The sequence below is a fragment of the Xiphophorus maculatus genome, chromosome 16 (assembly GCF_002775205.1).
Source record: "Xiphophorus maculatus strain JP 163 A chromosome 16, X_maculatus-5.0-male, whole genome shotgun sequence".
Taxonomy (NCBI): Eukaryota; Metazoa; Chordata; class Actinopteri; order Cyprinodontiformes; family Poeciliidae; genus Xiphophorus; species Xiphophorus maculatus.
In genome coordinates, this window is record NC_036458.1 from 18479362 (window position 1) to 18507143 (window position 27782).

General features: G+C 43.1%; 3 protein-coding genes across 5 annotated transcripts; all 3 read right to left on the reverse strand.

Annotated features, from left to right (window-relative positions):
* Positions 1-5698: 5698 nt before the first annotated feature.
* LOC102233669 (GTPase IMAP family member 7-like) lies at positions 5699-8360 on the reverse strand. The gene is made up of 2 exons (XM_014471417.2): positions 8167-8360; positions 5699-7198 (listed from the first exon to the last, which is right to left on the reverse strand). The coding sequence occupies exons 1-2, from the start codon at positions 8204-8206 to the stop codon at positions 6255-6257; spliced, it is 984 nt and encodes a 327-aa protein (XP_014326903.1). The 5' UTR covers positions 8207-8360; the 3' UTR covers positions 5699-6254.
* Positions 8361-9179: 819 nt separating this feature from the next.
* Positions 9180-14664, reverse strand: LOC111611558. Of its 2 annotated transcripts, none has more exons than XM_023348444.1 (4): positions 13991-14664; positions 13750-13818; positions 12326-12618; positions 9180-11258 (listed from the first exon to the last, which is right to left on the reverse strand). In XM_023348444.1, the coding sequence occupies exons 1-4, from the start codon at positions 14208-14210 to the stop codon at positions 10377-10379; spliced, it is 1464 nt and encodes a 487-aa protein (XP_023204212.1). In that variant the 5' UTR covers positions 14211-14664; the 3' UTR covers positions 9180-10376. The 2 variants fall into 2 exon arrangements, with proteins under 2 accessions (XP_023204212.1, XP_023204214.1); XM_023348446.1 differs by having other exon boundaries at positions 13908-14084.
* A 3614-nt stretch (positions 14665-18278) lies between these two features.
* On the reverse strand, positions 18279-27615 carry LOC102233414 (nuclear body protein SP140-like protein). Of its 2 annotated transcripts, none has more exons than XM_023348513.1 (16): positions 27223-27615; positions 26388-26562; positions 26015-26203; positions 25159-25275; positions 24950-25083; positions 24820-24864; positions 24708-24747; positions 24564-24620; positions 24342-24461; positions 24089-24228; positions 21722-21790; positions 21497-21630; positions 20188-20305; positions 20011-20085; positions 19698-19841; positions 18279-18482 (listed from the first exon to the last, which is right to left on the reverse strand). In XM_023348513.1, the coding sequence occupies exons 1-16, from the start codon at positions 27364-27366 to the stop codon at positions 18396-18398; spliced, it is 1788 nt and encodes a 595-aa protein (XP_023204281.1). In that variant the 5' UTR covers positions 27367-27615; the 3' UTR covers positions 18279-18395. The 2 variants fall into 2 exon arrangements, with proteins under 2 accessions (XP_023204281.1, XP_023204280.1); XM_023348512.1 differs by having other exon boundaries at positions 25982-26203.
* Positions 27616-27782: the final 167 nt, after the last annotated feature.

Genomic DNA, 27782 nt, shown 5'->3' on the forward strand with positions numbered 1-27782 from the left:
TAGTTTGTGGCCCCCGCCTTAGTATAAAAGTTTAATGTTAGTGCGGCCGGCGAGTTTGATATAATTGGCACTTTTTAGTGTTGTGTGCGGAGCCGAACGAACTTACCAATCACGGTGGAGTATATTGCTCTCGGGGGCGGGACATCGGCCGGGCCTATTTGCATTTTCTATTTGTCATTATTTGCATGCAGTACATGCGCAATTTCCGCGGCCGCTCCTGCTTCACGTGCTTCAGCATCCAGTCTAGACCCGGAAGTTGCTGATCAGTGTAACGTAATTAAGGTTAGGCGCTGTAACGCTTGGGTTGTGTTTAAGGGAGGAGAGGAGGCGGCAGATTCGTCAGGACGGTCAAAAAACCCGTAACATTACTGAAAGGTTAGGGAGCTAACATGTCCGTCTAGCCCGTTTCTCCCACGCTCTCTACAGAGAAGCCGTGGCGCATACTTCTGACATCATTAGCAATACTAGAGTATCTTAAAGAGACACTACACAATTATGGCTGTTACAGCGCCTGACTACGGCCAAATATGGTAATAGGCAATCAGAAAGGTTCGGCTGAGGAGACCGTGTGTGTGAATGCGGCCCAGCCTCACCCAGACTCTACCTCCAGCAGCCCCCGGGTAAATTGAGTTTGAGACCCCTGAGTTACATGAAACAGGTGACTGATAAAGCCAGATAGAAGAACTCCCAACCAAATATGGGATGTTTCCTCCTAGAATTTCTTGTTTAGGACTCAAATATCAAATCCATCCCCAACAAGAAAGCTGTTTAAACAACAATTTTTTTTAAGATTAATAACTTCTATGGATGTTTTCAAGTCACCCCTGGTACTTTGTAAATCTGCTGTTGTTGGCTGGTCAACAGCCAGTGTTTCTGTATGTCCTACACTTTTCAATAAAACAAACAAAAAAACACAATTAACGTTGCATGAAACACTTGATGTTTTATGTAATTCGGACCGGTTCAGAAATGTGTGCACACGTATATGTTAGCTTTTCGGTATTGAACGTTTTTCGCCTACTGTTTAGATAGCAGGGAAGAAAAAATGCTAATGCCGATTCTCTCGATATGGCTCATATAGTAGAGTTTAGATGTTTTGGGGTTTTTTTTTATGTGTTTACCATAATAAAAAACAACTGATGTTCACAATACATTGCGGAGGCATTTTAATTTTTTTTTTACCCCTCCAGGGGGTCTTTTGTGGGCTCTAGTGTCCCTTAAATGACAGTAGGCTGACAGGAAACTGGGAAGGAGAGGGGGGGAAGACATGCGGTAAATATCGTCGGGTCCGGGAGTCGAACCCGCGACGGCCGCGTCGAGGACTCAAGGCCTCCAAATATGGGTCGCGCTAACCACTACGCCACCACGGCACGCCCTGCGGAGGCATTTTAAAGCTAAAAGATCAGCTGCAGAGGATCTTTCCTGCCAACAGCCATCAATGACTCTTTGAAGAATCTAAATTAATGAGCTGCAACAACGTTTATTTTCCCTTTGGGAGAAAGAAAGTATGTCTGAATTTGAATCGAATTGAATTAATACAAATAGATGGTTTTCCTGTATCTATAACACAAGTGCAAACGTTACCGGAGTACTGACCGCTCACTAAGAAAATGCCAAAATTACTTACACCCTACCTAATTTGTCAAATTTAGTTTTTGACGGTTTCACTTTGTTTTATTTTTGGGGGTTTTTGTTTGTTTTTTGGGCGGTGGAGGGTTTGCAGCACATGTTTATGCATATCAAGAGCCTGTTCAGAATAACTAGTGTGGTCATTGGCCATTTAAACAGATTTTATGTTTGAAGGGCTGGGTTATGTTCTTTTTTGTGTGTGTGGTTTAAAGTTGTCTGAGTGGAATGTGACTGGTGATGTCATTCCCTTGCTTTGATCTGACAGTGATGTAAGAGATGATGTCATTGTCAGAATCTGCAGTGCCTTTTGTAACAGACACACACAAAGCAGAAGTCATAGAACCAGAAACCACTGCTGAACAGAAGCTGCTAAGACGAGAAAATATGGGTCAAAAAGAAAGCTCAACTTCTACGGAAACCAGCAACGCAGAAATGAATGAGACAAATACTCAACCAAAGGAGAGAAGGCGATCCCAACATCGGAAACGAAACAGCAGAGACGTAGAACTCAAAAATTTGGATCAGTCTGGACACACATCTCACAAGAACAAAGGGAGAAAAGTGGAGGAGAACAATTTAAACGATAAAAAGCAACCCCGACAGAGGAAATCGAAGAGCATAGCCACGGATCTCCATATGTTGGATGTGACTGAACAGACAAAAGACAAAAGCAAAGGGAGAGAAGTCAAAAGTTTGGAGGAAATCAGCATGCCGGAAAGGTATCGGGCCAGTTTCGATGCAGGTAGGAAGTCGAAGAGCACAGGCCAAAGAGCCAAAACTTTGGATCCGACAAAACAAAGGAAGAAAGATTTAGGAGTCAAATTTTGGAAGGAGACTGACAAGCCAGGATTGCCTCTGGTGGATTTTAATTCAGATGAGAGACAGCGATCTCGACAGAGAAAATCTAAGAGCAGAGACTACCGTGATTCAAAGTCTTTAGGTCCAACCACAGAGAAGAAGCAAAAGAGCAAAGTGAGAAGAGCCAAAAGCTTGGAGGACCTCAGCTCGCTGGGACAGTATGTGTCCAGTCTCGATTCAGATGGGAAAACCCAGTCGGGACATAGGTCACCAAAGAGCAAAGACCCAGACAGCAAAACGTCAAAGGATAAAGCAGAAACGACCATTTTCAATACATACAAAGCACTCAGGTTGATCGACAAGCAACTTGAAAGAATCACGAAAAATCAGGAATGCCTCATCACGTTGTCCAGAAACATCCAGAGCTTTAAGGAACAAGTTAAGACAATTAGGAGTTCCACTTCAGAGAGGCGGAATAAGCTGTGGGACAAGTATGAGGACTGGCAGAAAGTGATCCAGGATTTTGAATATCCTCTAGCGCACCTTGGAGCCATGATGAATGTAGATATGAATTTTCTGAAAAGGCTTAAGTTCTTGGATTACATCATAGTCAGCATGGACAACCTCAAGGAAAGCTGCAGAAAACTGGAGAAGGAAAAGGACATCTCAGTGGTGAAACACCAAGAAGAACGAAGGAAGCTTCTCGATGACAGGGTCAATTTGGAAAACGTGCAAAAACGCCTGGAAGACATGTTTCCTGCCATAAAGAAGAAAATGAGGAGAAAAGAGAGAGAATCGCACAGAGCCAACAAGGGAACACAGACACAATCCCACTATGAATCTTCCATGATGCTATCAAATCTGATGGCGCAAATTCACACATCATTCTCACATTTTGCACAGAATTTCCAACACTTGTCATTATAGGACAATTCCCACACATCCCCCCTTCCCTAACTAACCTTTTCCACAGCCAACGTCTGATGCGTTGCAGGTTCTGTGAAATTATGAGAACCTGCAACTTGTGAAACATCTGCATCTTCCACAAAAAAAAAAAAATAATCCAACACTTAGTTGTTGGTGTGGGTTTCCCTGGGAGAGCCAGGTTTATCCCACATGTCCCCATCCCTTTTAGTGGTTTCTAAAGGGAGCGTAACAGATTAATGATGCAAAATGAATCTGTTACATGTGTGCCAGATTGTGTCATTACTCCCAGGTGTTTGTTTCTCCTTGTCGCTACCTGCGAAGAGCCCTGGTTTCCGCTCTGCAGTGCTGCCTTGGTTATTGGACTACATTTCTAGATCAATTCTGTCATTAAATATTCTTTATTTCACTTACCTGGATCTCCTGGCGTCTACCTCACCACCTCAACACCACCGCAATTCCTGACAGAAGGACCCGACTAGAAAGTATGGTGAGGCTTGCTCAATATGGATCCAGCGGGATTAAAGAAAACCATTAGGAACTATGTAGAGGAGGTGGCGAAGCCTTATTCCGCCCCTCAGCGTCTGGGCATTGCTACTCGCCTGGTCCTTATGTTGGATTACTGGATCCCGCCACTTCCGCACCTGGGGCTGGCGGAGTTGCATGAGGAGGCAGAGTGTGAGCGCCTGACGGCGGTTGCCATTCTGAAAGGCAACACTCTGCCTCCCAAACCGCACGGTCTCTCCGCCAGCCCAGCTCCAGCGTCTCCAGGACCAGCACTTCCAGCACCTCCAGAGCCCGCAGCAGAAGATCCTCCGCCTCTCGCCGCAGCAGCTCCGGATCCTCCGCGTCTCGCCGCAGCACCGCCGGTTCCTCCGCGTCTCGCCGCAGCAGCGCCGGATCCTCCGCGTCTCGCCGCAGCAGCGCCGGATCCTCCGCGTCTCGCCGCAGCAGCGCCGGATCTTCCGCGTCTCGCCGCAGCAGCGCCGGATCCTCCGCCTCTCGCCGCAGCAGCTCCGGATCCTCCGCGTCTCGCCGCAGCAGCGCCGGATCTTCCGCGTCTCGCCGCAGCAGCGCCGGATCTTCCGCGTCTCGCCGCAGCAGCGCCGGATCTTCCGCGTCTCGCCGCAGCAGCGCCGGATCTTCCGCGTCTCGCCGCAGCAGCGCCGGATCCTCCGCGTCTCGCCGCAGCAGCGCCGGATCCTCCGCGTCTCGCCGCAGCAGCGCCGGATCTTCCGCGTCTCGCCGCAGCAGCGCCGGATCTTCCGCGTCTCGCCGCAGCAGCGCCGGATCTTCCGCGTCTCGCCGCAGCAGCGCCGGATCTTCCGCGTCTTGCCGCTGCTCCAGCTGCAGTCCTGCCGGCTTTCCCGAGCCTCCAGCCTTCGCTCCAGAGACTGCTCCAGGCCGACAGGCTGCCCTGGTTAGTGGGTTCTCGCCCCGTTTAGTGGGTGTTTTCCTAGTGCCAGTTCCAAGACTCTTAGTGCTCCTCCCGAGACTCTTAGTGCCTCTCCCAAGACCCCGCCTCTCAATGCTCCTCCGCTTCAGGGCGACCCCAGAGACTCTTCGTCGCGGCCTCCAGCGCCGTGGACGACTGCCGGACCACCTCCGTGGTTCCCGCCTCCTTTGCCTCTGCCCACCTTGTGGGTCGCTTGTTGTTGTTTTGGACTCTGGCCCCCCATCCAGCGCCCCTCCGCCCACCCTTGTTGTGTTTATGTTTTTTTGGGGCGTCTGGTAGCCACCCTTGAGGGGGGTACTGTCATGTTCTGTGTTTTTCTGTGTATTTAGAGTTTTCTGTGTCCCTGAGTGTCGTGTTGTCCTGTCTCCCTTTGATTACTCCCAGGTGTTTCTCGTTCCCTAATTACCTCCTGTGTATTTAGTGTCACCTGTGTGTCTTTGTCAGGTCCTCATCTGGTTTGGTGTCTTGTCTGATGTTGTGTCAGTCCATTCGTTTCTCCTTGTCGCTACCTGCGAAGAGCCCTGGTTTCCACTCTGCAGTGCTGCCTTGGTTATTGGACTACATTTCTAGATCAATTCTGTCATTAAATATTCTTTATTTCACTTACCTGGATCTCCTGGCGTCTACCTCACCACCTCACACCACCGCAATTCCTGACAGATTGTGTTTTTCATGCAGGTCGGTTAGGGATAGGACGGAGTTTGTGTAGGGGGTTTAAACGCAGCATTGTCAGCCATCTTTCCAACTTGTCACTTGACACTGCTACAGATATCTAAAGTTTAGTATTGGTCAATAACGACTGGATACAGAAAGAAAATGCTGCATTAACTTAAACTGTTTCTTTTTAAAAAAACAAAAAAAAACATAGACATAATGGTATTAAATTATAAATTTATTTGATAACTCTGCACCGGTACAGCACGCTTAAATACACCAATAAACTTCACAAGCTTGGTCAAACACGTACAAGTAACACAATTTTAGACACTTCTAAAATATCCAGGGTGGTGCGTACTCCAGTTCTCAGTTGTCCCTGAGGATTTAAATGGAGAAACGCTGCCTTAGAACAAGATAACCAGCGGACTCTGCCCTGTAAAATGAGCAGGAAGTTATCGGCCACAATCTGCTGCCTTCATGGTAAACGGAGTAAGTAGAAGCATGAATGACTTTATTTTGTAAACCACACTGCTTGGAGTTTATTGAATTGCTTTACGAGCCTACTTGCAGTACCAAGAAAAGCTCAGTTCTTTCCTGTACATAACGAACGTACCATTGTGTCAAAGGCTATGGCTTTAATCATCATCATGACATGTAAACAAAACTCACACAAACATACCTATTTTGTTTGGTATGTAACAATGACATATTGTTACAATATGTCATTCTCCTGAAATGTGGACAATCCACAGAGAGATTATAGATAAAACTGTGATAGAAAAGCTATTTTTTACTTTTTCCACCATGGTATTTGGTTTAGAAACTTTAACGGGATCTTGAAGAACATCCCGGTCCAAACGACTGCTCCTGCAAACAGGTATCCAACTGGAACCTGCAGAGCAAAGCCCAACAGCAGGACCACCAGCATCAAGGACAGGAGGATGTTGGAGACCTTGCTGATTTTTATTTCTTTCTCTGCTTCCTTTCTTGCATTCTCTTCCTCTTTCCTCCAGAGCTCTTTAACCTTCTTCTTCAGCTCCTCTTCTTTGTACTTGAGCTTGAATTCTTCCACTTTACGGCCAATGCCATTGCTTCTCTCTGCCAGGATGCTCTCCTGTCTTTCTCTGATCTTGCTTTCCTGTTTGGGATAAAGCTTTGCATGGTAGTGACTGCCTCCGTTCAGGGCCACCAGGGTCTCGATCTTCTCCAGAAAGCGCACCACCTGCAGCTGGTCCTCCGGGTTTTTGTTGTTAAAGACGTGGAAGCCACCGCTGCACTTGCGAATGAAGTTGCGGAGGTTGTCATCGCTCTCGGAAATGACTTGGTTTATCGTTTTCCCCTCCAGCCGATCCCCGTGGGTGAACAGCACGAGGGTGTAGTCCCACACCCGCGGGCCAAACTTCGCTTCAATCAGTTTCTGGGTGTCTTCGTCCTCCTGTGTCAACCGTCCTACTGGGACCACAAACACGAAGACGTGAGGGCCCGGCTCGTGGAGCGTAACGCGCATGAGAATCTCTCGAATGATTTCGTCCTTGTCGCGGTCTTTCTCAAACAGCCCAGGCGTGTCGATGACCACGACGGGCGTCTCTTCGATCATTCCCTCCTCCTTTTCACAGTGGATGGTGACCCTCTTAAGCTTCATGTCAGATTTAAAGACAACTCTGTTGAGAATTGTGTTCCCGGTGCAACTCTTGCCGACTCCACTCTTTCCAATGAGCATGATCCTCAAAGGTTCTGAAAAGAAAATGAGCAAAAGAAATTACACTTCTATTGACAGAAACTATATTTTCTGTCTTTACTTGTTCAGAAATGTAACATTAGCTTATGGTAGTTAACTACAGAATTGTGATGCTAATAGCAACTACATGATGGAGTAGCTCTGTTAGTTTTTTTTCTGACTTGTTCTAAACTGTTTTTGTTGACAAATTGCTTTTATAAAAAGCACATGAGGTGGACTAGCAGCGCTTGCTAACCACTAATCCAGGACATGTTACTGTTACTGACATGTTACGGAAGAGGATTAGGGCCCCGAAAAAAAAGAAAAAAAGAATTCTAAAATTAAAGTCAGAATTCTGACCAGAATTCTGACTTTAATTTTAGAATTCTGAGATTAAAGTCAAAATTCTGACCAGAATTCTGACTTTAATTTTAGAATTCTGAGATTAAAGTCAAAATTCTGACCAGAATTCTTTGACTTTAATTTTAGAATTCTGAGATTAAAGTCAAAATTGTTTAGGTTTTTTTGGTGGCCCTAATCCTATATATATATATATATATATATATATATATATATATATATATATATATATATATATATATATATATATATATATATGGTGGGTTTATATATTTTATTGGTTTAATTAAAATAAGTTTACATCTCAATCTAACAGGGTGATGAATAAATAACTGACTCTGGATCATAGCTGAGTTGAGTTTTGTTATTCAGATCCTAATCCGACCTTAAAGTTTCACTTTCTGGTTTCTGTTTCAAATGGTTGAAATGTTTAAGGTTTGAAATGTGTTACTCCTCTTAAAGTAGCGATGTCTTTTAAGCAAAGATGTGGTTATTCATCTTTCTACTTGTTTGGGCTCATTTGCATCATCATAAACACGTTGGTTCTAATTTCCTGGTCTCTCTTCCTGGTAAAGATTTTCCCTAGAGAACCAGAGACCGTACTACACTTTCACACTTGGCCTACCTGTGGTCTGTTTCGCGTCCGGGTTCCCGACAGCAGCCATGGCAGAAATCAGTTCTGGGTTGGAAAATAGCTGCAGCTTTAAATATCCAGTCCTAATATATCATACAGGTTTTTACGAAAGGAAAAAAACGAAAGGGAAACTAGAGCCAACAGATATGAGGCTGTGACGGCAGCTAGTGAAACTCGCCAAGTGATCAAAGGCTGGAAAAAGCAGCTATCTGGCGACATCTAGTGGTAATTATAAAGTACGTATACCTCTGCATCCCGTACGTATCTCTAGACTTAGCAATCCACCTAATTAAAGAGACAGTAATTTGTAATAGCTGTTTACTCCATCAGGGTTTATACATATTTTTCCAGAAAAAATTAAGATACCAGCATAAACCAAAAGCAAGGACACAACGATGAAAGGACCTAGGGAATGGAGGAAGGACAAAAGGAAAGAAACAAAGGAAGGAGAAACACAAGAAGAGAAGTGAAGGAGGAAAGATGCAAGGACAGAAGGGATGGAAGACGATAGGTACGAGTGAAGGAAAGGACAGAGACAGAAGTGAGGTAAGAGACACAAAGAGGGATGGAAATAAGGGCACAAATGAGGGCAACAAGGAAGGAAGGATATAAAGATGGACAGAGAGGATACCAGACAGAAAATCACATATAGAAAATGTATTAGGAAATAAAGTCAGAGTAAAACTTGAAAGACAACCCTTATTTGACATGCAGTCTGTGAAAGATTTGCACTAAAAATGGACGTGGGGTGCGTGCCGCGGTGGATAGCGCGACCCATATTTGGAGGCCTGGAGTCCTTGACATGGACATCGCGGGTTCGACTTCCGGACCCGGCGATCTTTGCCGCATGTCCTCCCCCCTCTCTGTCCCCCTTCCTGTCAGCCTACTTTCGAATAAGGGACACTAGAGCCCACAAAAAGACCCCCTGGAGGGGTATTAAAAAAAGTGGATGTCAGTAATTATGGCTTCCAACATGGCCTGTTGCTTTTAGGCTGGAATGATCGCAGGGCAAACAAACTGTTCCAAGTTAGAATTTATTGCAGATTTTCTCTAGTTCACACAGAGTAAAAAATATTCATATAATCTTAAATATATAATTACATCTCTACGAAATGCCAGTTGCAGAGAAACTATCCACTTTCTCCAGCTATCAAGAATCTTCTGTCACATTCTGGGCTGGATGGTCAACAACTAGCCGAGTTTGTTTAAATAGATTGCTTTTTAGGGGGTTTAAAGGAATAGATCACAATGTCTAATATGGAAGAGGTCAGTGCCAATATATTTGCTTAATGCTAAGTTTTGGTGTGTTGGGATCATGGTCCTGTTGGAACATCCAACTGGGTCCAAGTTTTATCCATTTTATACGACTGGAAGCCAAACAAACCCTCCGTTTGATACTGTCACCATGATGCCTGATTGTTCTAACATTATTCTCAGAATTTTTGATAAACAGCTAAATCTTTGTCACGACTGACAATTTAACAGTTCTCCAGAAGGCATTTTGATTGTACTTGTGGGCAACTTGATATTTCCATCAGGCTTGAAGATGACCATTTAATTGCTGGGGTTTGTTTCTTGGCCAACACCCTCTCAGTCCATTGAGCTTTGAACACCTTGGCTTTTCTTGAACATCCTAACCAAATTTCTTGTTGACGCAGAGGGTCACATGGCTAAAGCTTGGACACAATCGTGTTTGCTCCAATGGCACATTGATCCCAAAAACACACCAAAACTGGTTTTGGAATATTTGCTCAGTTAACCGTAACCATTAAATCCACTGGAAATGTTTGACGACGCTTTAAAGTCCATCAGCAGGAAACAAACCAGTTCAAACAAACTCAACTGACTCTGCTAGGAGGAACGGTCCAACACCAAACCAGAATTATGCCAGAAGCTTGTTGATGATTTCTAGGTTCAACTCACTAATGGAACATACTGTGTCTCCAAATATTATCATGGGGTTCAAATACATCCTTAAAGGCTCAAAATGAATTCCTTCGATGGCGAGTGTATGTAAACTTTTCACTGGAAGTGTAAGTGCAACAAACTGAAAGTACATAAAAACACAAATTGATCTCTCGAGGTTTCTGATGAGTTGAAACCTCTTCTTGATAATGTTCTTGTTCACAACATAGAAGAAGTCTTCATAAAGAAAAATTTCAAACGAGGTTCAAAATGACCATGTTTCTGCCTTAAACTCATCATTTCCGATCTGCCAGTCTCTGCAGCAGCGCAATGACCGTATCCTGCTTGGAGGAGAGCAGCTCCAACGCCGTGGCTATCCTTCCAAGAGACTCTGACATCCGCACCTCCCTCCTCTCACGCCTCTTCTCTCTGGCTTCCACCCTGCGCCGAGCCACCCGATCCAGGTAGCCCTGCTCTTCCTGCTGCTTCAGGACCTCCTGGAACAACCCGATGCTGCCTTGCTCCTTGTTTCCTTTCTGGTTCTGCCCCCCTGATCCCACACTCGCAGGCGCAGATATCGAAGTGGCACTGGAAGCGGTGTGAGAGGAAGACGTTGTGGGGAACGAAGAGAGGCCAAGGATGTTCTGAGTGTGGCTAAGTGGGGCCGTACCGAGGCAGAAAGGTGTGACGCCCGACGTGAAAGACGGACCTTTTCGGCTTTTGTAGGCCGACGAGCCCAGGTCTGTGCTGCCGCATGAGCCGAGAGCAGAAGATGCAGAGGCTGTTTCAGTAAAACATGGTGAAGAGATAAATGATGGAGACGGCACGATGGTTGCTGGCTGAATGCTAGTAGCGACAATGTCACCATTGAGGACAATAACAGGCTTGACCTCTGGAGCATTGACAAGCGTAACAGTTGTTGCAGTCTGTGAGGGACTGGCAGCGGTGCTACTCATGATTTGGCTGGCGGCGGCTCCCAGACCGGCCGTATCCAAACCCCCGGTCCCAGCAAAGTCCCCATTGGGACGGATGATGGTGGTGGGCTGCGGAAGCTGTGCTGGTTTTGCAGGGATCTTTGTTGAAGGAATGGCCAGTGAAGAAGCTGTACTGCTACCTTTGTTCCTTTTGTTGCTAATAATCTGCGAGCCAATAGTATCACAGAGCGTGGCGTCCATGAGCTACAGAGAGAAAAGGAAAACCACAAACTATTTTTATTAATGATACCAAGATGAGCAGCTAGTCATACCATGTAAAATTAACCTAATTAATACCCCTCAGATCACTGTAAAGCAGGAAGATACTGCCTTGAATTTTGTCTCTGGAAATTTTGAGGGACTTTTACAGACAATACAAAATACATATAGACACAGAGGCTTTATCTCCCGGATTGTGTACTGCTGCATAGAAGAAAAGAGATCATCCTTTAATATTATGAGCTCACACAAAGTTAAGAAACTCTTCTATTGTACCAAGCACAAGAAGTCCTGCACACTTTCTTGTTCAAATTTCACACTTTTCCTCACTCACAATTGTCAGAGTTGTCCATCCACAAAGGTTGAGTTACTTTATAAAAGAAAATGCTTCTCCAGGGATCTGGCTCTAAAGGAAGAACATGCAAAAAGTACACACTGGCAAGGAGTGAAGAACTGACAATGGGCGGCTGGACAAGTGGATGGAAAATGGGGAAAAAAATCAATGATTTGGTGGATGAATGAATGATGGTTAGAGACGATAATAAGATAGATGGGTGATAGACAGAAGCAGATGATTGGATGAGTGTATGGAGGCATGATGGATAGATGGATGAGTAGAACATTTAGACAGTGATCCTGGAATCTGTCCAGTTATAAGTCACGTTAAAGTTGAAGTCTTTCATATTTTAACACTCAAATCCATTGGGACTGTTTTCGTTGTGGAATCACTCAGACGCGTTAACGTCCTGCTAACACAAAGTTCAGCCCTGACTTTTGTTTCTACTGCTTCTTTTTGGGGATTCAGATTTTGTGTCGCCTCCATTCATCTTAAAGGAAAACCTGTTAGACCAGATAATAGCAGTGCCTTCATTCTACAACACTGCAAAAAGATAAAGCAAAAGAGGACAACAGGACAGCCTGTGCGCAATCATTCTTTTATCCAAACTCATTACAAAATGTCATTCCTATATTCTGCTGCTTTAGGAAGGTTTGGATTAGTCTTAAAATGCCCAGCAGAGGGATTTGTCTCCACGCTCCTCCTCCTGACTTACATCAAAGAATTCCCAGGATGTTTTGGCGTGTCCCGTCTCCCGGCTGCGGTCCTTGACCCTCTTGTACGTGACAATGAGGTTGTTCCACTTGCGGCGGATTTTTTCCACGGGAAGGATGTGGCCCTTCGAGGCCATCTCTTCCTGGACGCTCTGGAAGAGCTGGGAGCGCTCCCGCGTCTCATAGAGACCCCAGCGGCGGCCGACGGCCTCTATCAGGCACAGGACAGCTTTGGAGGAGAAATCGGAGCCGGAGGAGAGCGTCTTGTCTGAGGGAGCAGGTGGCAGCACTGCAGCTGGGACGGGACAAAAGCGGCTTTGGTCAGGGGCTTTCTCGCCGCACTTATCCTCTCATAACTTTAAAAGGGGCACATAAATCACAGCTGGTGCTGCCGTGACATACTTAAGAATATGTGCCCAAAAAGGATGACACAGGGTTTCCATCAAATTATTATAAGCCTGGCGGGCCACCAGGCTTTACTTGCGCCCCCACCAGGCTAAACAATGTTAATTTATTTTAGTTTTTTTTTTAAATGATTGCCTTTTTTTTAAAAGATTTTATAGTTGGTGTTTAGGTATTCGTCTTCCATTCTTCCAAAAATGCATAACTATATAACTAATGCATAAGTAATATTTTCATATTTCCTGTCAACTTCGAACATTTTTTAACTCAAAAACATGGCGGCGGTGGTTGGGCACTAGAGTTTTCTGGGGGAAACCCTGTGACAGATAGACATTTTTTGCTGGAATTGACGTCATTCACCAACACAAAGTGAAAAAGAAGGAAGAGTGGATGATTTTCAACATCATTTGCAATCGAAAATGTGATTACTGCGGAGTGAATTTGCACATCTAGAGTCAAATTTTTCCACATTGTTCTCAGCAAAACACTTGGAGTCAGATGAGATGGAGAGTGTCTACTGGAAATTTAGATTTTCAATTGAGTTCAGGTACAGACTTTGACTAGACCATTTCAACACTTTGTGTCTGTCTGTGTTTTTAATGCTGCTGCCCATTAGGAACACTAACCCTTTCCACAGCCTGAAGGCTTTCGCAGCCTCACAGGCTTTCTTCAGGGATCGACCGATTCTAGCTCAACTCATCTTCCCATCAAGTCTGACCAGCGTTGCACCCCCACAGCATGATGCTGTCACCACCGTGTACCACAAAGGGAATGGTGAAAACAGAGCTGTGGAAATCGTGAATCGTTTTCCTTCGCTTCACTTTGTTTTGGCCGATCACACCAAATCGCAACAAAACGTATTCAAATGATTTCTGGAATAAAGTGTGAAAAAAACAATATGGAGGCTTTTGTAGATGATACTAATTTAATGGCTTAATCGCATTTGTGTACTTCGTGCATTTACCACCTAGAAATATGCAGCATATCACTGAATTTTACGCATCAGTGTGGTTTCTTCTCTTACCTGGGGCAATCTTCAGGTATGTTTTCCCATCGGCTGATGATGTAAAGAACCGATCTGTGCTCACGGGATCTGAGATCAAACAAATTACATGACAAGACTTGAAACGGTGCCTGTATGAATTATGGTTATTATGGGGTATATTAACATGGAGATTAAACCTCTTATAGCTTTTAAACAATAACTGAGGTCCAGTGTCGACAGACTGATCTGTGGCCCCATGAATGGACTCATCTGTGCTCACACAGCAGAACGGATGGAGCCGAGGTGTTGGCCTGCAGCTCCGTGTCAGTCAGTTCCTCCGCAGTCTGCTGCGCCCCTCCTCCTGCTCCCGCTCTGCATGCGGCATCTCCGCAGGGCGCAGGCGACTCCCGGCTGCCCAAACCCAGCGCAGATGAGCTTTCATCCCCGGCTTCGGTTTTCACATGCATCGCTGCGCCGCCTCCATGCAGGTTCGCGTCCATGGCTGCTGCGGCATGGAGGAGAAGAAAAAGAAGACGACGAAAAACAAGAAGGGGGGAAAAAAGAAGAAGGAAAAAAAACAACTAACGTATGCGCACGTTTTTGTCTGCGCAGGCGTTCAACGGGAGAGAAAGTTTGGAGATCGCGGTTGTTGATCGGCGATGCACGCTTCGGCCGGAAGTCACGCCGCCGTCGCCGCCGCGTTCGGCTCGAGGAACGTTCCGCTCGGCCGCGTGCGCGCCAGGGCGACGCTCCCCCCGCGCGGGTTTTGTTTTCCAGCGACGAGCGGAGAAATGGCTGCGCCGTCCACCTCAGCTCAGCTGGCGGATGCGCAGGGCGGCTGCGCAGCTCGCAGCACGGATTTGCTGCTGGGGAAGCGTGACAGTGACGTCAGCTAATCGCACGGCACGTGGTTAGTGAACGCCGCAGCTTCAAAAATAAGGTCAAAGGCATCAGTTCAAACCCACAGGAAAAAGATGCGTACCCAGGGTAGGTCTGCTCTAAAATGTGTTCAAAAACTGGATGTTGGTTCAGTAATTTATTTTAATGCTATTATTTTTCTTACATAGATATTAATACATGTCATATTTGGTTATTTGGATGATTATAACTTACAGCTAATAAAAACAAACTACAAATGTAGGCTAACTGATATTAGCCTCCATGATAATGTTTAATTCATAAAAGGCGAGTTTGTAATAATTTAGGAGCCTGTTGACTTGGTCCATACAATCCTCCCTGCTCAAGAAGGGTGAACCCCAAAATGTCACAAGTGAAGCTGATCACAGGAAAATTGAGTGGAAGAAAAACAAAGGGCTATAAAATCATTAAGTCCGTAACAAAGCTACTGGTTGATTGCCAAATGGAGATGCAAAACTGACAATAATTCACGCAAACTAAGCATTAAGTGTACAAGCTTACATTTCTTGAATTAAAAATATATTTAGGCCCGAGCAGCTAAGCGCTGCGAAGGCCTATTGTAATTGTACTCTTGCTTATTTTTTAGTTCGATCAAATTAATCGCATTTGATCGAACTCCTCCTAGGGATTTCGATCGATCAGCTTCAAACTTGGTCAGTCTGTTCATAAGGCATGGCTGATTAAAAGTTATCAAAATGGTGAGTTTTCGTGCATGCTGAAGGGGCCTGTGGGACGGAAACGCCGTCAATCCCACCGCATACGGTCGTCTCTAAATAATACATCCATCATCGGATTTCCACGTAACTTTTTATGATCGACTCTTGTGAACCTCTAAGGAGCCCAAAAGCACTGAATTGTAATTTGACTCCACTGCGCCCCCTAGGTTAATCCATCAGCCAATCTGCACCAGATTTTTTGTGCGTCGTCGAGGAGCGCTGCCAAATGCATCGGTACGTATCGTCTGGCAGACGGGCGTGGGAACTGCGGGAGAGCGTCTGCGGTGGCTGGCTGGCAGAGGTGCCAGAATCCCAGTGGTTGGAGCGGCGCTGAGCTCTGAGGGCCACCCGACGCCGTTTGCGGCTTTAATTCTTATTGTTGAAATAAAATTTACTATTGGCTGAATTTGGGGTTCTCAAGAAGTCTAAGCTAAGCCATCAGTTGGACTGCCATGTTTGATCTCATTTCTAAACATCCAACAATGTTTTTTTTCAACTTTTCAAGAAATTTAGGATGATTGCACAAGTTTAGGAAACACTCTAGCTTAATTTATTACAGAAACATTCACAAGACATCCACAGTCAGTGCAGACGAGTCAACCTTTTGGCAGTTTTAAACATAGTTCCACAAAGAAATAAAAAACAAGCCACACCAAACAAATTCATTTAAGCATAAAACATACAAAAACATAAAAAAGAAACTGTTATTACAAATTGCAATGGTCCTGCATTTAAAAAAAAAAAACTTAAGGTCTTAATTGTGTTGAACACTTGGTCATTTTTGTTTGCAGTTTACTCACGAAAACATTGAAAATGAAGATTTCGGAGATCGTTTTAGAAGAAAAAAAAAGAGTTTCTCAAAGAGATAAACATTTGGCAACTGCTTTCTGTACATGGGAGGCAGTTCAGGCTTTACGCACAATTACATCAGCTTTTGTGGGAAATTAATATTAATAATACATACCTCTCGCTTTGTGGTAATGCATTCCTCTTTACATAAAAGACTGAAGGTTGACATCAGATCCTTATCTGAGTAATACTTTTATCAACTGATGTGCTTAACCAGAATTTGGATTTTAACAAAAAGGAACAGCAACATAATAAAACTTCAACAGTGGCTGCAAATACAAACTTGGCCTCAACAGGCCACCGTTAGGTCAAAAATTAGTACTGGTATTCCTCTATGGATTAAAGCAGGTTTAGTGAGACTTTGGCCATGTTAAAATGTCCAAATTGCAAACTCAGTTTTAATCTGTGAGAGCTAAATCCAGGTTCAGTTTTCGCTCAGGGTGGATTTGCGGAGAATGGTGCGATCATGTTGTCGTAAACCGTTGCAACAGATAAAGGCTTCGGATAACTTCAGCAGTTCATCCTCCTAAAATGCACCGTTATCATTTCATTAATATGCATCCTCCATTGCATACCTCTCAATTTTCATAAGTTAAGGCCATAAATATTTGTAAATAAATACTAAAAACTGTCATAATCTAGCTACGTTTTAACACTTTAAAATCTTGTGTTAAAAAAAAAAGTATTATCTTGGACTTTTGGTTATTTCTAGTTGTAAACATCTTAGGTTACGGCGCCATTTTATTCCCCACACAATGTAAAAGTCTGTGGGCCAACCGGTTGCAAAAGTGAGTCTCAAAGTTCCCTCAACTGGCACAACAAGGCTTCAGAGCAGACGGTTGAGTTCTGTGTTTTAGTTCAACGCATTCCTGACCAATCCACACAATGGTTTCACATGGCAAGGGAGCATGTGACAAGAAGGGGCGGACGACATGAGGCTGAGAACAGAAGTGACACCATTTTCGTCACATAACTTCAACAACGAGAACCGATTTCAAAACTTCGGCCCGACCCTGCAGGACGAGACTTTTCTGAGTTTACTCTAAGACTCTCAGGATGAAGATAACCACAGAACATCATAGAGAATCTGCTGTACATCAGTTCATATCGAAGCATGTTTTTCAAAGAGTGTGCCATACGTTCAGTACTGGCAAACATTTTTTAACATTTTCTTTCATTAGTTCAACAGAATATTTAAAAAAACAAGGTGGATCCTGGTTAGATAAAGAGTAATCAAATTACCGTATTTTCCGCATTATAAGGCGCACCTTCAATGAATGGCCTATTTTAAAACTATTTTCATATATAAGGCGCACTGCATTATAAGGCGCATAGAATAGACACTACAGTAGAGGCTGGGGTTACGTTATGCATCCATTAGATGGAACTGCGCTAAAGGGAATGTCAACAAAATAGTCAGATAGGTCAGTCAAACTTTATTAATAGATTACAAACCAGCGTTCTGAAAACTCTGTTCATTCCCAAAATGAATAAACATGTTTGATTATTTTCCCTGAGGTAAAGTAAGTGACGTGGTATTTATTTGTGTGCGGATGGAGAGATTACGTCTTTTCATAAACCGAATGCACCAAGAAGGACCGCCTCTAATTTCATTGATGTTAAGTTTTCATGCTAGCGCTGTTGCCTTCATTCGAATAGTGATTCTACTGACACTTCTACTTGCTGCTCTCTGTTCAACAACCCACTGTTTGAGTTTGTCCTCCAACTGTAGCCATCTCGCTTTGTTCCCTCGGAAACTCTGTTTAGTCTTCTTTACTTGGCGCAGGTCATCTTGTTGCTTCCTCCACTTTCGCACCATTGATTCGTTCGTGTTAAATTCTCTCGCTGCTGCTCTGTTCCCGTGTTCTACTGATCGCCTTGAGCTTAAACTCTGCGTCGTAAGCGTGTCTCTTAATAGGAGCCATTTTGGGGTCTTTACACAAAACCCAGCGTGCACCGTGCGCTTCTTCTTCTACGGGGGAAAATGAAGTCGGCAGCTGCTTACCGTAGTTGCGAGACCTGTTGTGGCTCAATATTGGTCCATATATAAGGAGCACCGGATTATAAGGCGCACTCTCGGCTTTTGAGAAAATTGAAGGTTTTCCGCCTTATAGTGCGGAAAATACGGTATTATCCGCACAACATTTAAATGTTATTTATGTATAGCCAGTGTCTGTAAGTGGTGGTCCGTGAGTCTGTCGTCTAATCCTGGATGTTGAAGGCCTTCTTGAATTCTCTGTCAAATAACTGCTTCAGGTGTTCGCCCATGTCCAGGTATTCTGGATTGTTCTGTGAAAGAGATTCAAGAGCTTGTTAGTTCTCCAATAAGAAGAGGGCGGTCTTTGAAGGAGCAATACACAATATGACTGATGAAGAAGAAAAATATACATTCTGTATTTTCTAAAACAACCAAAACATTATAGGATTTTGAGCATCTGAGAATTTAAATTTGAATTCAATGTATTTTGAAGTGAAATTTGCTTTTTTGCAGTGAAACTACATTTTCTCAATTGAACATATTCAACCCTGATCAACTTGTCAGATTCAGTTGAAACAAATGCTTTTTGTTTATATTGTAACATGAAACGCCTGAGACGAAACCCTAAATTTTAGGCAGTGAAACACTTTTCATTAAACTGCTGTGGGAGTATTAGACTTAAACTGTTTTAAATGTTCAATCTCTTTCAGCCTTTTCTAGCAGCAGGATAAAACTAGTCTATTTTTTTCTATTTTCTTGTCCTCCTTTTTACCCAAATTATTGGAAAATAAACCTTCATATTATTCCAAGGTTTCAATCAATTTATTATAAGCCTGGCGGGCCACCAGGCTAAACAATGTTAATTTATCTTAGTTTCTTTTTATTATTAATTATTGCCTTTCTTTTAAAGATTTTATAGTTGGTGTTTAGGTCTTTGTCTTCCAATCTTCCAAAAATGCGTGACTATCAAGTAATATTTTCAAATTTCCTGTCAACTTTGAACATTTTTTAACTCAAAAACATGGCGGCCGGCTGGATGAATGACTGCTCTAGCGCCCAACCACCGGGCTTAGCAAGTTTTCTGGGGGAAACCCTGTATTCATATAAAAAATATTTATTGATTAGATTAATAAAGGTAAAAAAAAAAAAAAAAAATTCCTTCAGAATTTTTTTTGATGGATTTTTGATGAGTTTATGAGACTGATTATTATACAAATGATGCACATTAACATTGATGGCTTATTAAATATGTTGAGCTTTGCTAACTTAAAACTGTACTTACACTTACAGTATAAGTTAGCAGTAAAAAAAATAGTCAAAACCTGTACTTACTATAAATGTGAATATAATCTAAAACTTCAAATGGAATAAAATGTGGAAACATTGTGTGGTACAATGCAAGATTTCCCCTCTGCAGAAATCCCTTTTTAACGCATTCAATATGTTTCGAAAAAGTCAGAGAACATTACCCTGATATTGAGCGGTTTTCTGTACAAAAGCGCTAGATGCTTCCAACGTTTGCTCACCCTGTTGTATGTGGCAGAGTTGGTGAAAATGAGCTGGACGTCAGACACAAACTCGCCAACAGTCTGGTATTTGCTCCTCTGAAGTTTGCCTGCGATCTTTTCCAGCCACATCGGAGTCTTAATAACGCTGCAGTAATTTTTCAGCTGTGGGTGTCGAGCACAAATTGTGTTTGCATTCATTTTAAGACGACAGAATCAATGTAGCGATATGATAATCAATACTGTGATTTCAGCAGGAGCAGACATAATTCCTGCACTTTGAATCGTTTAAGTTTTATTTTGCGGACACAGAAAGACGCGAGAAGTCACTTACATACTCCCTCGGGTCGGTGGCAAATATCTGCTCCTCGTCAGCGCTGCACAGATAGAGGAGGAGATACTGGCATTCCTGTCCAGGGGAGACAGGAGAGATGAGTTGCAGCAGGACGTCTGAGCGACAGGTTATTATATGAACAGACTATCGGACTGGAGCAGAGGAAAAGATGCTCACCAGCATGTGTTGAGATATTTGACGGGACATGACGGCTTCGGTTCTCTGCTCGTCGGGGTAGCGGCACTCCTCAGTGAGTTTAAAGACGCAGAATGTGCAAAGCCACTGGCTGTTATCCCTGAAAAAAATACATATATATATATATATGTAACAAAACTAACTCTGAGGGGACAGAGTCTGGTCTCCACTGGATCAATCATCTTCCTTCAAACTCTAAACAACAGCAGTGTAAATGTTGATATGTTGGACAGGCTTGAGTGGTAACACGACAAAACTAAAGGTAGTTACTGACTCAAAATTCTGCAATAATTCTTCAGGTATATAGTTGTTTAGTTCCTTTTACTGTTATAGATTTATAAAGAATGCGTTTACAGTTATGCACAATGTAGCTATCTCACTTTAGGTAGCATAACAATCTGATTACATATATTTTAAAACATGTGTTCTTTGGGTGTAATCATAAGGAAATTAAATTGATTGCGGAAAACATCAAGTTGTGTTCAAATCATTTGGAGGAGAGTGAATCATCAACAGCGCAGACAGAGCGTCTGCACGTTGCAGCAGGAGATTAGGAATTTCTATTGCATCATGGCGGCAAAATATTAGAAGTATTTATATAACGTTCTACCCATACTGGCAGTAGCTACATTTCTATTGATCATAAAATTAAGCAAATTGAAATTCTGAAAATAAATGTGCTCAATGGAAACACGCCCATTTTGAAAAAGATAGACAGACAGACAGACAGACAAATCTTTATTGTCATCGTCACAAAAAGCTTGTTAGAAAAGTTTTTTGCATGAGGATGATGTAATTTTTCGGTGGCATCAAAATTAGTGTATTTCAGAAAAGTGCAATGAAAACGGTTTTCACAAACTCTGAGCAAAATATTGTTGTTAAGTTTATTATAGCAATAAAGAATTGAATTGAACTGCAGCTGGCGTCAGTTTTGAAAAGCAAAAAGCCAATGTAACTAATAACTGGGACAAAAACTCAAATTGTGATGTAGTAAACCTAAGATAAGATAAGGATCATCCTCTAACTGTAAATCAATGTAAAACACAGTTTGTTTCAGAAATATATTTCTATCTTTTCTATGAGGGAATAAAAACTAAATATGGAACCACAAATGCTTCCCCCTCCTTCCCCTTAGTTATCCAGATGTGGAAAATATTACAACCAAATATACTTCTCAAAACTGAATATGGCCTGCAGAAAAACTCCCAATAAACCCAACAGACCAGACAAAGTAAGTCTTGTTTCCAAATGCCACGACTGTCAGACAAACTGAGAAGGCGTTAGTTCTTACCCCAGTATCGTGTCGTCTATATGAGGCAGATGGCAGTTCTGGTGAAATGATCTCGGACATTTATCACACACCACCAAGTCCTCCTCTCCCTCACTTTTACAGATGCAACACTTGTCGTCATTTTTGTCATCGTCCTGCAAAGTCAGTCCATTAATTTCATAATTGAATTCAATTTCGTGATTTTACAGCTTGTTAAATGCAAAACTAAACGAGCAACACATTTACCAGGTCTTCAGGTTCCGGTTTGCACCGTTTGCATTTGCATAGCAACGAATGCATCGTCAAGACCTCTGCCTGAAAGAGAAAAGTAGACAAATTCTCAGTCTTTTGTTTTTACAATTTAGGGCTCCTGATTTAGAAGCCGCATATTTTCAGACTCATCTTAGAACAGTTTCATGAAACAACATCACTCAAACTGTGGCAAACCTAACTTGATTCTGCCTAGTTCCCAGCTTCACAACACACAGTTAAAACCTCTAACCAGAAGCATCAATATTTTGAGGATTTTAAAAGCAAAAAAAAAAAAGCATATTTGTGTAAAGGAAGTAAGAAAAAAATAAAAGAATTACAGGATATTGTGATTGTCGATATATATATATATATATATATATATATATATATATATATACAGTTCTGGAAAAAAATGAAGAGCCCACTCCACTGACTCCCATTGAAAACCTCCTGGTTCTTCCACCAAATATTGATTTCTGAGCTCTTCCTGAATTAAAAGTTTAGTATTGTTGTTTCTAAAGAATTATGAACCTGTTTTATTTGCATTATGTGAGGTCTGAAAGCACTGCATTGTTTTAATTATTTTGACCATTTCTCATTTTCTGCCAATAAATACAAAATTTTTGCTGGGAATTTCAGAGACATGTTGTCAGTAGTTCACAGGATAAAAGAACAAAGTTCATTTTACTCAAACATGTACCTATAAAAGATAGAGAAACTGATCATTTGGTCTCTTTTTTTCCAGAGCTGTAGACAGATAACAAAACAGTAATAGACAGAGTCTCCTCCTCTGTGGACAATAACTTCGCAATTTCCAACCGGGAATATTTAGCAATTTGACAATCTCTGCAGGTATTTTGTGAAGAATTGTGAAAATTGACACAATTTCTCCCCATGTCTGATAAACGCTCCTCAAAAGTATTTATGTCATCTGCCAACACTGACCGGCATAGTGAAAGGAGACTAGTTGATGCAAAATATCAACGCTGCTGTCTGAGCACAAACTTCTGACCAAGCACACAACGCATCGTACAAAACAGCTCTGCGCGTGGAGGAGGTCGTCTCTCGGCGAACAAGATGATGCAATTTTCCTCATCTTCATTTCAATTTCAGTCAGTAATTTTCATCAATATGCGTCATCCTACACTCTGGATGAAGTATGGTAGAGTCTGAGGGTGCGCAGAAAGGCCACAACATTGGAGTATGCCGTGTTGATGCTTTGACATCAGAGACAAACTACCTCAACCTTACAAGCTGCCATCTATTTGGCTTTGAGATGAGTCAAGACAAGGTGTTTAAAAGACTTCATGACCACAATCAGTGCGACTCCCCTGTAATCTTTGACTGTTGTCTTTTTAGGGACTGGGACATTGGCTGAGGTCTTGAAGCAAACCGGAACATGACTGGTCAACAGTGGGGGGGTTAAAATTGTGAAAACTTTTAACCCCCCCACTGGAGACAGACTATCAGCTGAAACAGAGTCCGGGTCTGCGGCCTGGTGGGGGTTCAGGCCTTTAAACGGTCTGTTTACATCCTGTTCTTTGCTAGAGAGACGTTTAAGTGGTATAAGAGAGTTGGGTGGTATGGTGCTCGGTGGGTGGTCCAGGTGTTGATCAGTGGCTGATAGGTGGAGGTGTGGGAAGGGAACAGGTCTGACCCATTGCCTTTCTCAACGGCAGCAGAACTGGTTCAGATTGTTGGCCAGGTTCATTAATGCAACGATAGGATTTACTCTTTTATTCAGACAGATCACTGGCAGAGAGCTGATTTTATTCTCTCACAATGGAGTAAATCAGCTCTTCTCACCTTTTAGCTAAACGTGTTTTGAGTCTTTGTGTATCTTTCTTTGTCCCCACCTCTATCCAGCCTCTTTCTCTAGGAAGCTGTCTGAGTTTGGTTGGGTTTGTCACTGTTGTGTCCTAATAAAAGTTAATCTAGGACGTCACAGAGTCGGGGCGCTAATCCAGACTGCAGCAGACCCGGAAACACTCCTGACGCTCACTGGTCCGCGATTTAGACGTCCTCACAGCAGGTTTGAAAATGTTTAACTGCTTCTTGTGTGCAGGAATCAAATGCACTACAATCTGGATGGCTCATAGCGGCGCGAGGAATAGCGTGATGAGCGCTGCAGATTAGAGTTTCAATTCACAACCCGAAATACAATATTTCTGATCTCCTTAATCAGGGATCCATTTTTCCAACAGCTGAAATGATCCCAACTTGATCTACTGTGAAAAACTCTTCACACCATGAAATAAGCACTAATGGAAAATACCAAGAACCAAAGTTCATTTTAGATTTCAGCTATAATAATCGAATCTACATCAACATGTTGGGTTTCTGACGGCGAGTCATGTCTACCTCCAGGAGAACGCTGAGGGGTTCCCCTTTGTACAGGATGTCCTTCCTCCAGGAGGCGTCTCTCTGGTTTAGTGCTGTGTTCACAAACTCCTCCGGACTCATCCAGCTCACCTCGGTGCGAATACTTTTCCCACATTTCCCTAGTAGGGGGGGATAAAAGATAACAGACACGTTTCATACGTCAGCGCACGGCGTCTGACAGCAGAATTGTTTTAGTTTAACACTTATTGTTCTTCGGCTGAGTCGTGGTCACCTGATGCGAACCGACATTTGTATAAAGTCCCAGTTAAAGCTCCACACGTCACTCTGAACATGCTCCTGTAATGATCCGGGCCCACTTGTGTCGGCTCGCCTTGTTCCTCCGTTTCTTCTCCTTTGTGAGACGAAAGTTGTGCAAATGATATTTATTACGTCAGCACCGCCGCTGCTATTATGTCAGCGCTGTTGTCTGTTAGTGTTGTGTAGAAACCGGCACCTGAGGCTTCCTCTGTTAAAGGCTGTGCTTCCTCTTCATCCTCACTGTCTTCTTCATCTGACAGTAAAGAAAATGAAGGTTTTCAGTTAAAAAAAAGCAGAATTTGGTAATTATGAATCTTGGTGGGTTCTGAAATAGCGTTACCTGTGTTTGAATGACTGGCAACAAACAGGGCTTTTCTGGCCTGGCAATTAAAGACGTGGATGTCAAAAATAATGCGGATTTCTTTCTTTGTTGTTGTTGTTTTTGTTTTTACCTGTCTGACTCTTCTTTTGTAGAACCCTGCCTTCAGGTGCCCGTCCTTTCAAAGGAACGACTGCGTGTGAGTGAACCGATATGACGGACCACAAATAATTGCACAGTTCCAAAACGGCGTTTCGGCAAACCTTGATAAGTTTTCCCAAAGGGGTGTCCTTGCATCGGATGCTCAATTTCCAGTTCTTGGCGCTTCCTTTCCCTGCGAACTTCTCAAATTCAGACGGAGTGAACCGCTGTTTGTCCACCTGGATGCACTTTTCACCTGAAAACAAAACGACTCGATTCTTTCACATAAATGACTCCTGGGAATCTAACAGGCTAATGAACACAGGCTGACCGTTAGCCAGCTTGTCCCGTATGAGCATCCCCTCCATCTCGCCACAGGTCACAGGCAGCTGGGTCTTATAGAGGGGCCAGGTCCAGATCTCGCCCGCCTCCCCCTTCCTTGGAGACGCTGAGGAAAAAAAGACAATGGACTGGGATTTTTAATCTTCAAACTGGAACTTTCACGGACTATAAAACACATTCGACATGTAAAATCAGAGGAGCCATAGCCATAGAAATATGGTTTTACAAAAGCATTAGATCATTTACAGAGGGGTGAAAGCACGCTGCAGTCAGGTGGACAAGCAGCAGCTGTAATGGTGCGTTTGATTTCCACTAAAAAAAAACTGAATTACCGTTAGTGGGAATAATCACATAGTACACAAGAGTTCACTTTAAACATGGCTGCCACAAAAAGATACCTGTTTATTTGCACCGCTGACACTTTGCGGCTTATTAAAAACTACTTTGCAATCTGGGAAAAGTCTGGAATTTGATTTCAGTATTTTGAAAGTCTTTATAATGTGGAAAAAGAAAATAAGAGTACGGAAATCAACTTTGTTCCTTTGCAATTCACGCTGTTCTTTCCCGAATCGAGCTCTACCCTCCTTGAGTCCTTCCCTCCTCCGTTTCTGAAATGGATTTCTGATCCATATCAATATGCTGATCTACACCTCCAAAATTATGCCATGAAGAGTTGCACTTAGCTTGGCGCCTCATGCCTAAAATCTACTCAAAACACACAATAAAACAGGGAACGTACAGAGATTAAGCGGCAAATCCTGGTGCCGCTGCACGCATACGAACAAAAGTGAACTGCCAGAGAGGTGACTTACAGAAATGTATTTTCATGGCCTTTTTCTTCTGACCTGGAGTCTGTTTTGCTGACGAGCCCGGCTGCTCATTGTCGCCTTCGCTGCTCCCGCTTGTGAGCTTCCTCTTCTTTTTGGCGGTCTTCGTTTCCTTCTCCTCTCCTTCGGAAACCTTCGCGCTTCCCCTTTCGTCGCTCTCTTCGGTTTCCCTCCTTTCAGGTAGTTTTGGGTCAAAGTGGTAAGAGCCTTAAAGCAGAAAATTTACAAATAACTTATGGAATGATTTTTTTTCTTCCAACACAGGAGCTGAATTAATAAAAGGAAGACCCAACATGATAACGACGTGCTATTTAAAACATTTTTAGACATTGTTTTACATTCTTTTAGTTTGTCACGGTCCAATGAAACAGTACAGCTGAATACATCTTACCGTCCAGGAGACTATTGTGCAGCAGCTTCAGGGTGGGATACTGGTTCATGATGACGTCTTTGAAGACACATCTGAAGAACAGCGGGATGTGCTCCGAGTTCTCTTTCTCAAGCCAGTCTAAGAGTTCATAAACAGCTTTTCTCATTTTATCTTTACTTCTCATCCGGATCGTCGTCTAAACACACAGCAAGAGACATTAAGAGAAGTCAGTACTCGAAATGGCCAAAAATTAGAGACGTTATTTGTCAGTTCAGGTTCATATAAACATGGATATGTTTAGCATTTTAAGGACTAAGTTATTAGACAGCTGTTTCTCTGATGAAACTACAAGATGAATTAATTCAATTGAAAGATACTTTGTAATACAAGTGACATTTTAAAAGTTACACACGGGTATTGTCTGTATGTGACAGTAAGCAGATTTTAAATATATAAATATAGGTCTTTTATTCATTCCTTTTTACTAATTTGTAAGTATCTTGTCACTTCCCTTTGGGTTTGGGTTGCCATGGGTTACGCCGGATGTCCTTCCCCAGTTTACCCCGGGGAGGGAACTACTAGCCCGTAAAACTACCAACAAACATTACTTCAGTTGCACAATAAAAAATAAGCAGTACATACACTAAACGAAGCAACTATTTACATACAAACTTCTAATTAGAGGCTAGAGACCGAAGAGTAGGTGGGCTGGTGGTACTCAGATTGTTTACTCGATCAGCTGTGACCCAACTTATTTGGATAAAACAGCCCACGAAACCAGCTGAGTCCGTGTTTATTTCCCGCGCGCGACCTTTGGAGCTGTGGGCGTGTACTCCCATCCGCTTGAAAACGTTACCTTGTATTTGTCTTCCGGTATCAGGTTGTGGTCCCTGAGCTGGTTCAGGAAGGTCTGCGGGTTTTCCATGCAGGACATTTCTGTTTTGCGACAGTGGAAAAAGCTGAGCAGCTCGTCGTGCTCCAGGAAGTCCAGCGGGTCCATCACTGGTCAGCGTGCGGGCCCTGCGAGCCGAGCGTCTTTGCGGCTAAATGCAAAACACTACCCACGCTTTTGCGGCTGTTCCACAGCTTAAGACGCAACTCGGGTGCACGAAGCGAAACACTTTTCCTTGAAAATATGTTGGAAGTGTCCGGAGCGGGGACGGCCGGAAGCACTTCTAAAGATTTCGCGGTGGAGCGTCCCAACAAAAAGCCTCCGCTGGTCCTCCTCCAGTGACGTTTCGAAAATGAAAGTAGTTTCGGTAGTTTCGGGTTTTTTTGCGAAATGTTGTCTTGACAACATTTGGTGCGATCAAATCAAAGGAAAAGATTTGTTTTGGTGGTTTTGCAGACAAAAGATCTCACCCGTAACAACAAAATAACCAAAGAGAGCGACATTAATTTGGGAATAAAACCTCA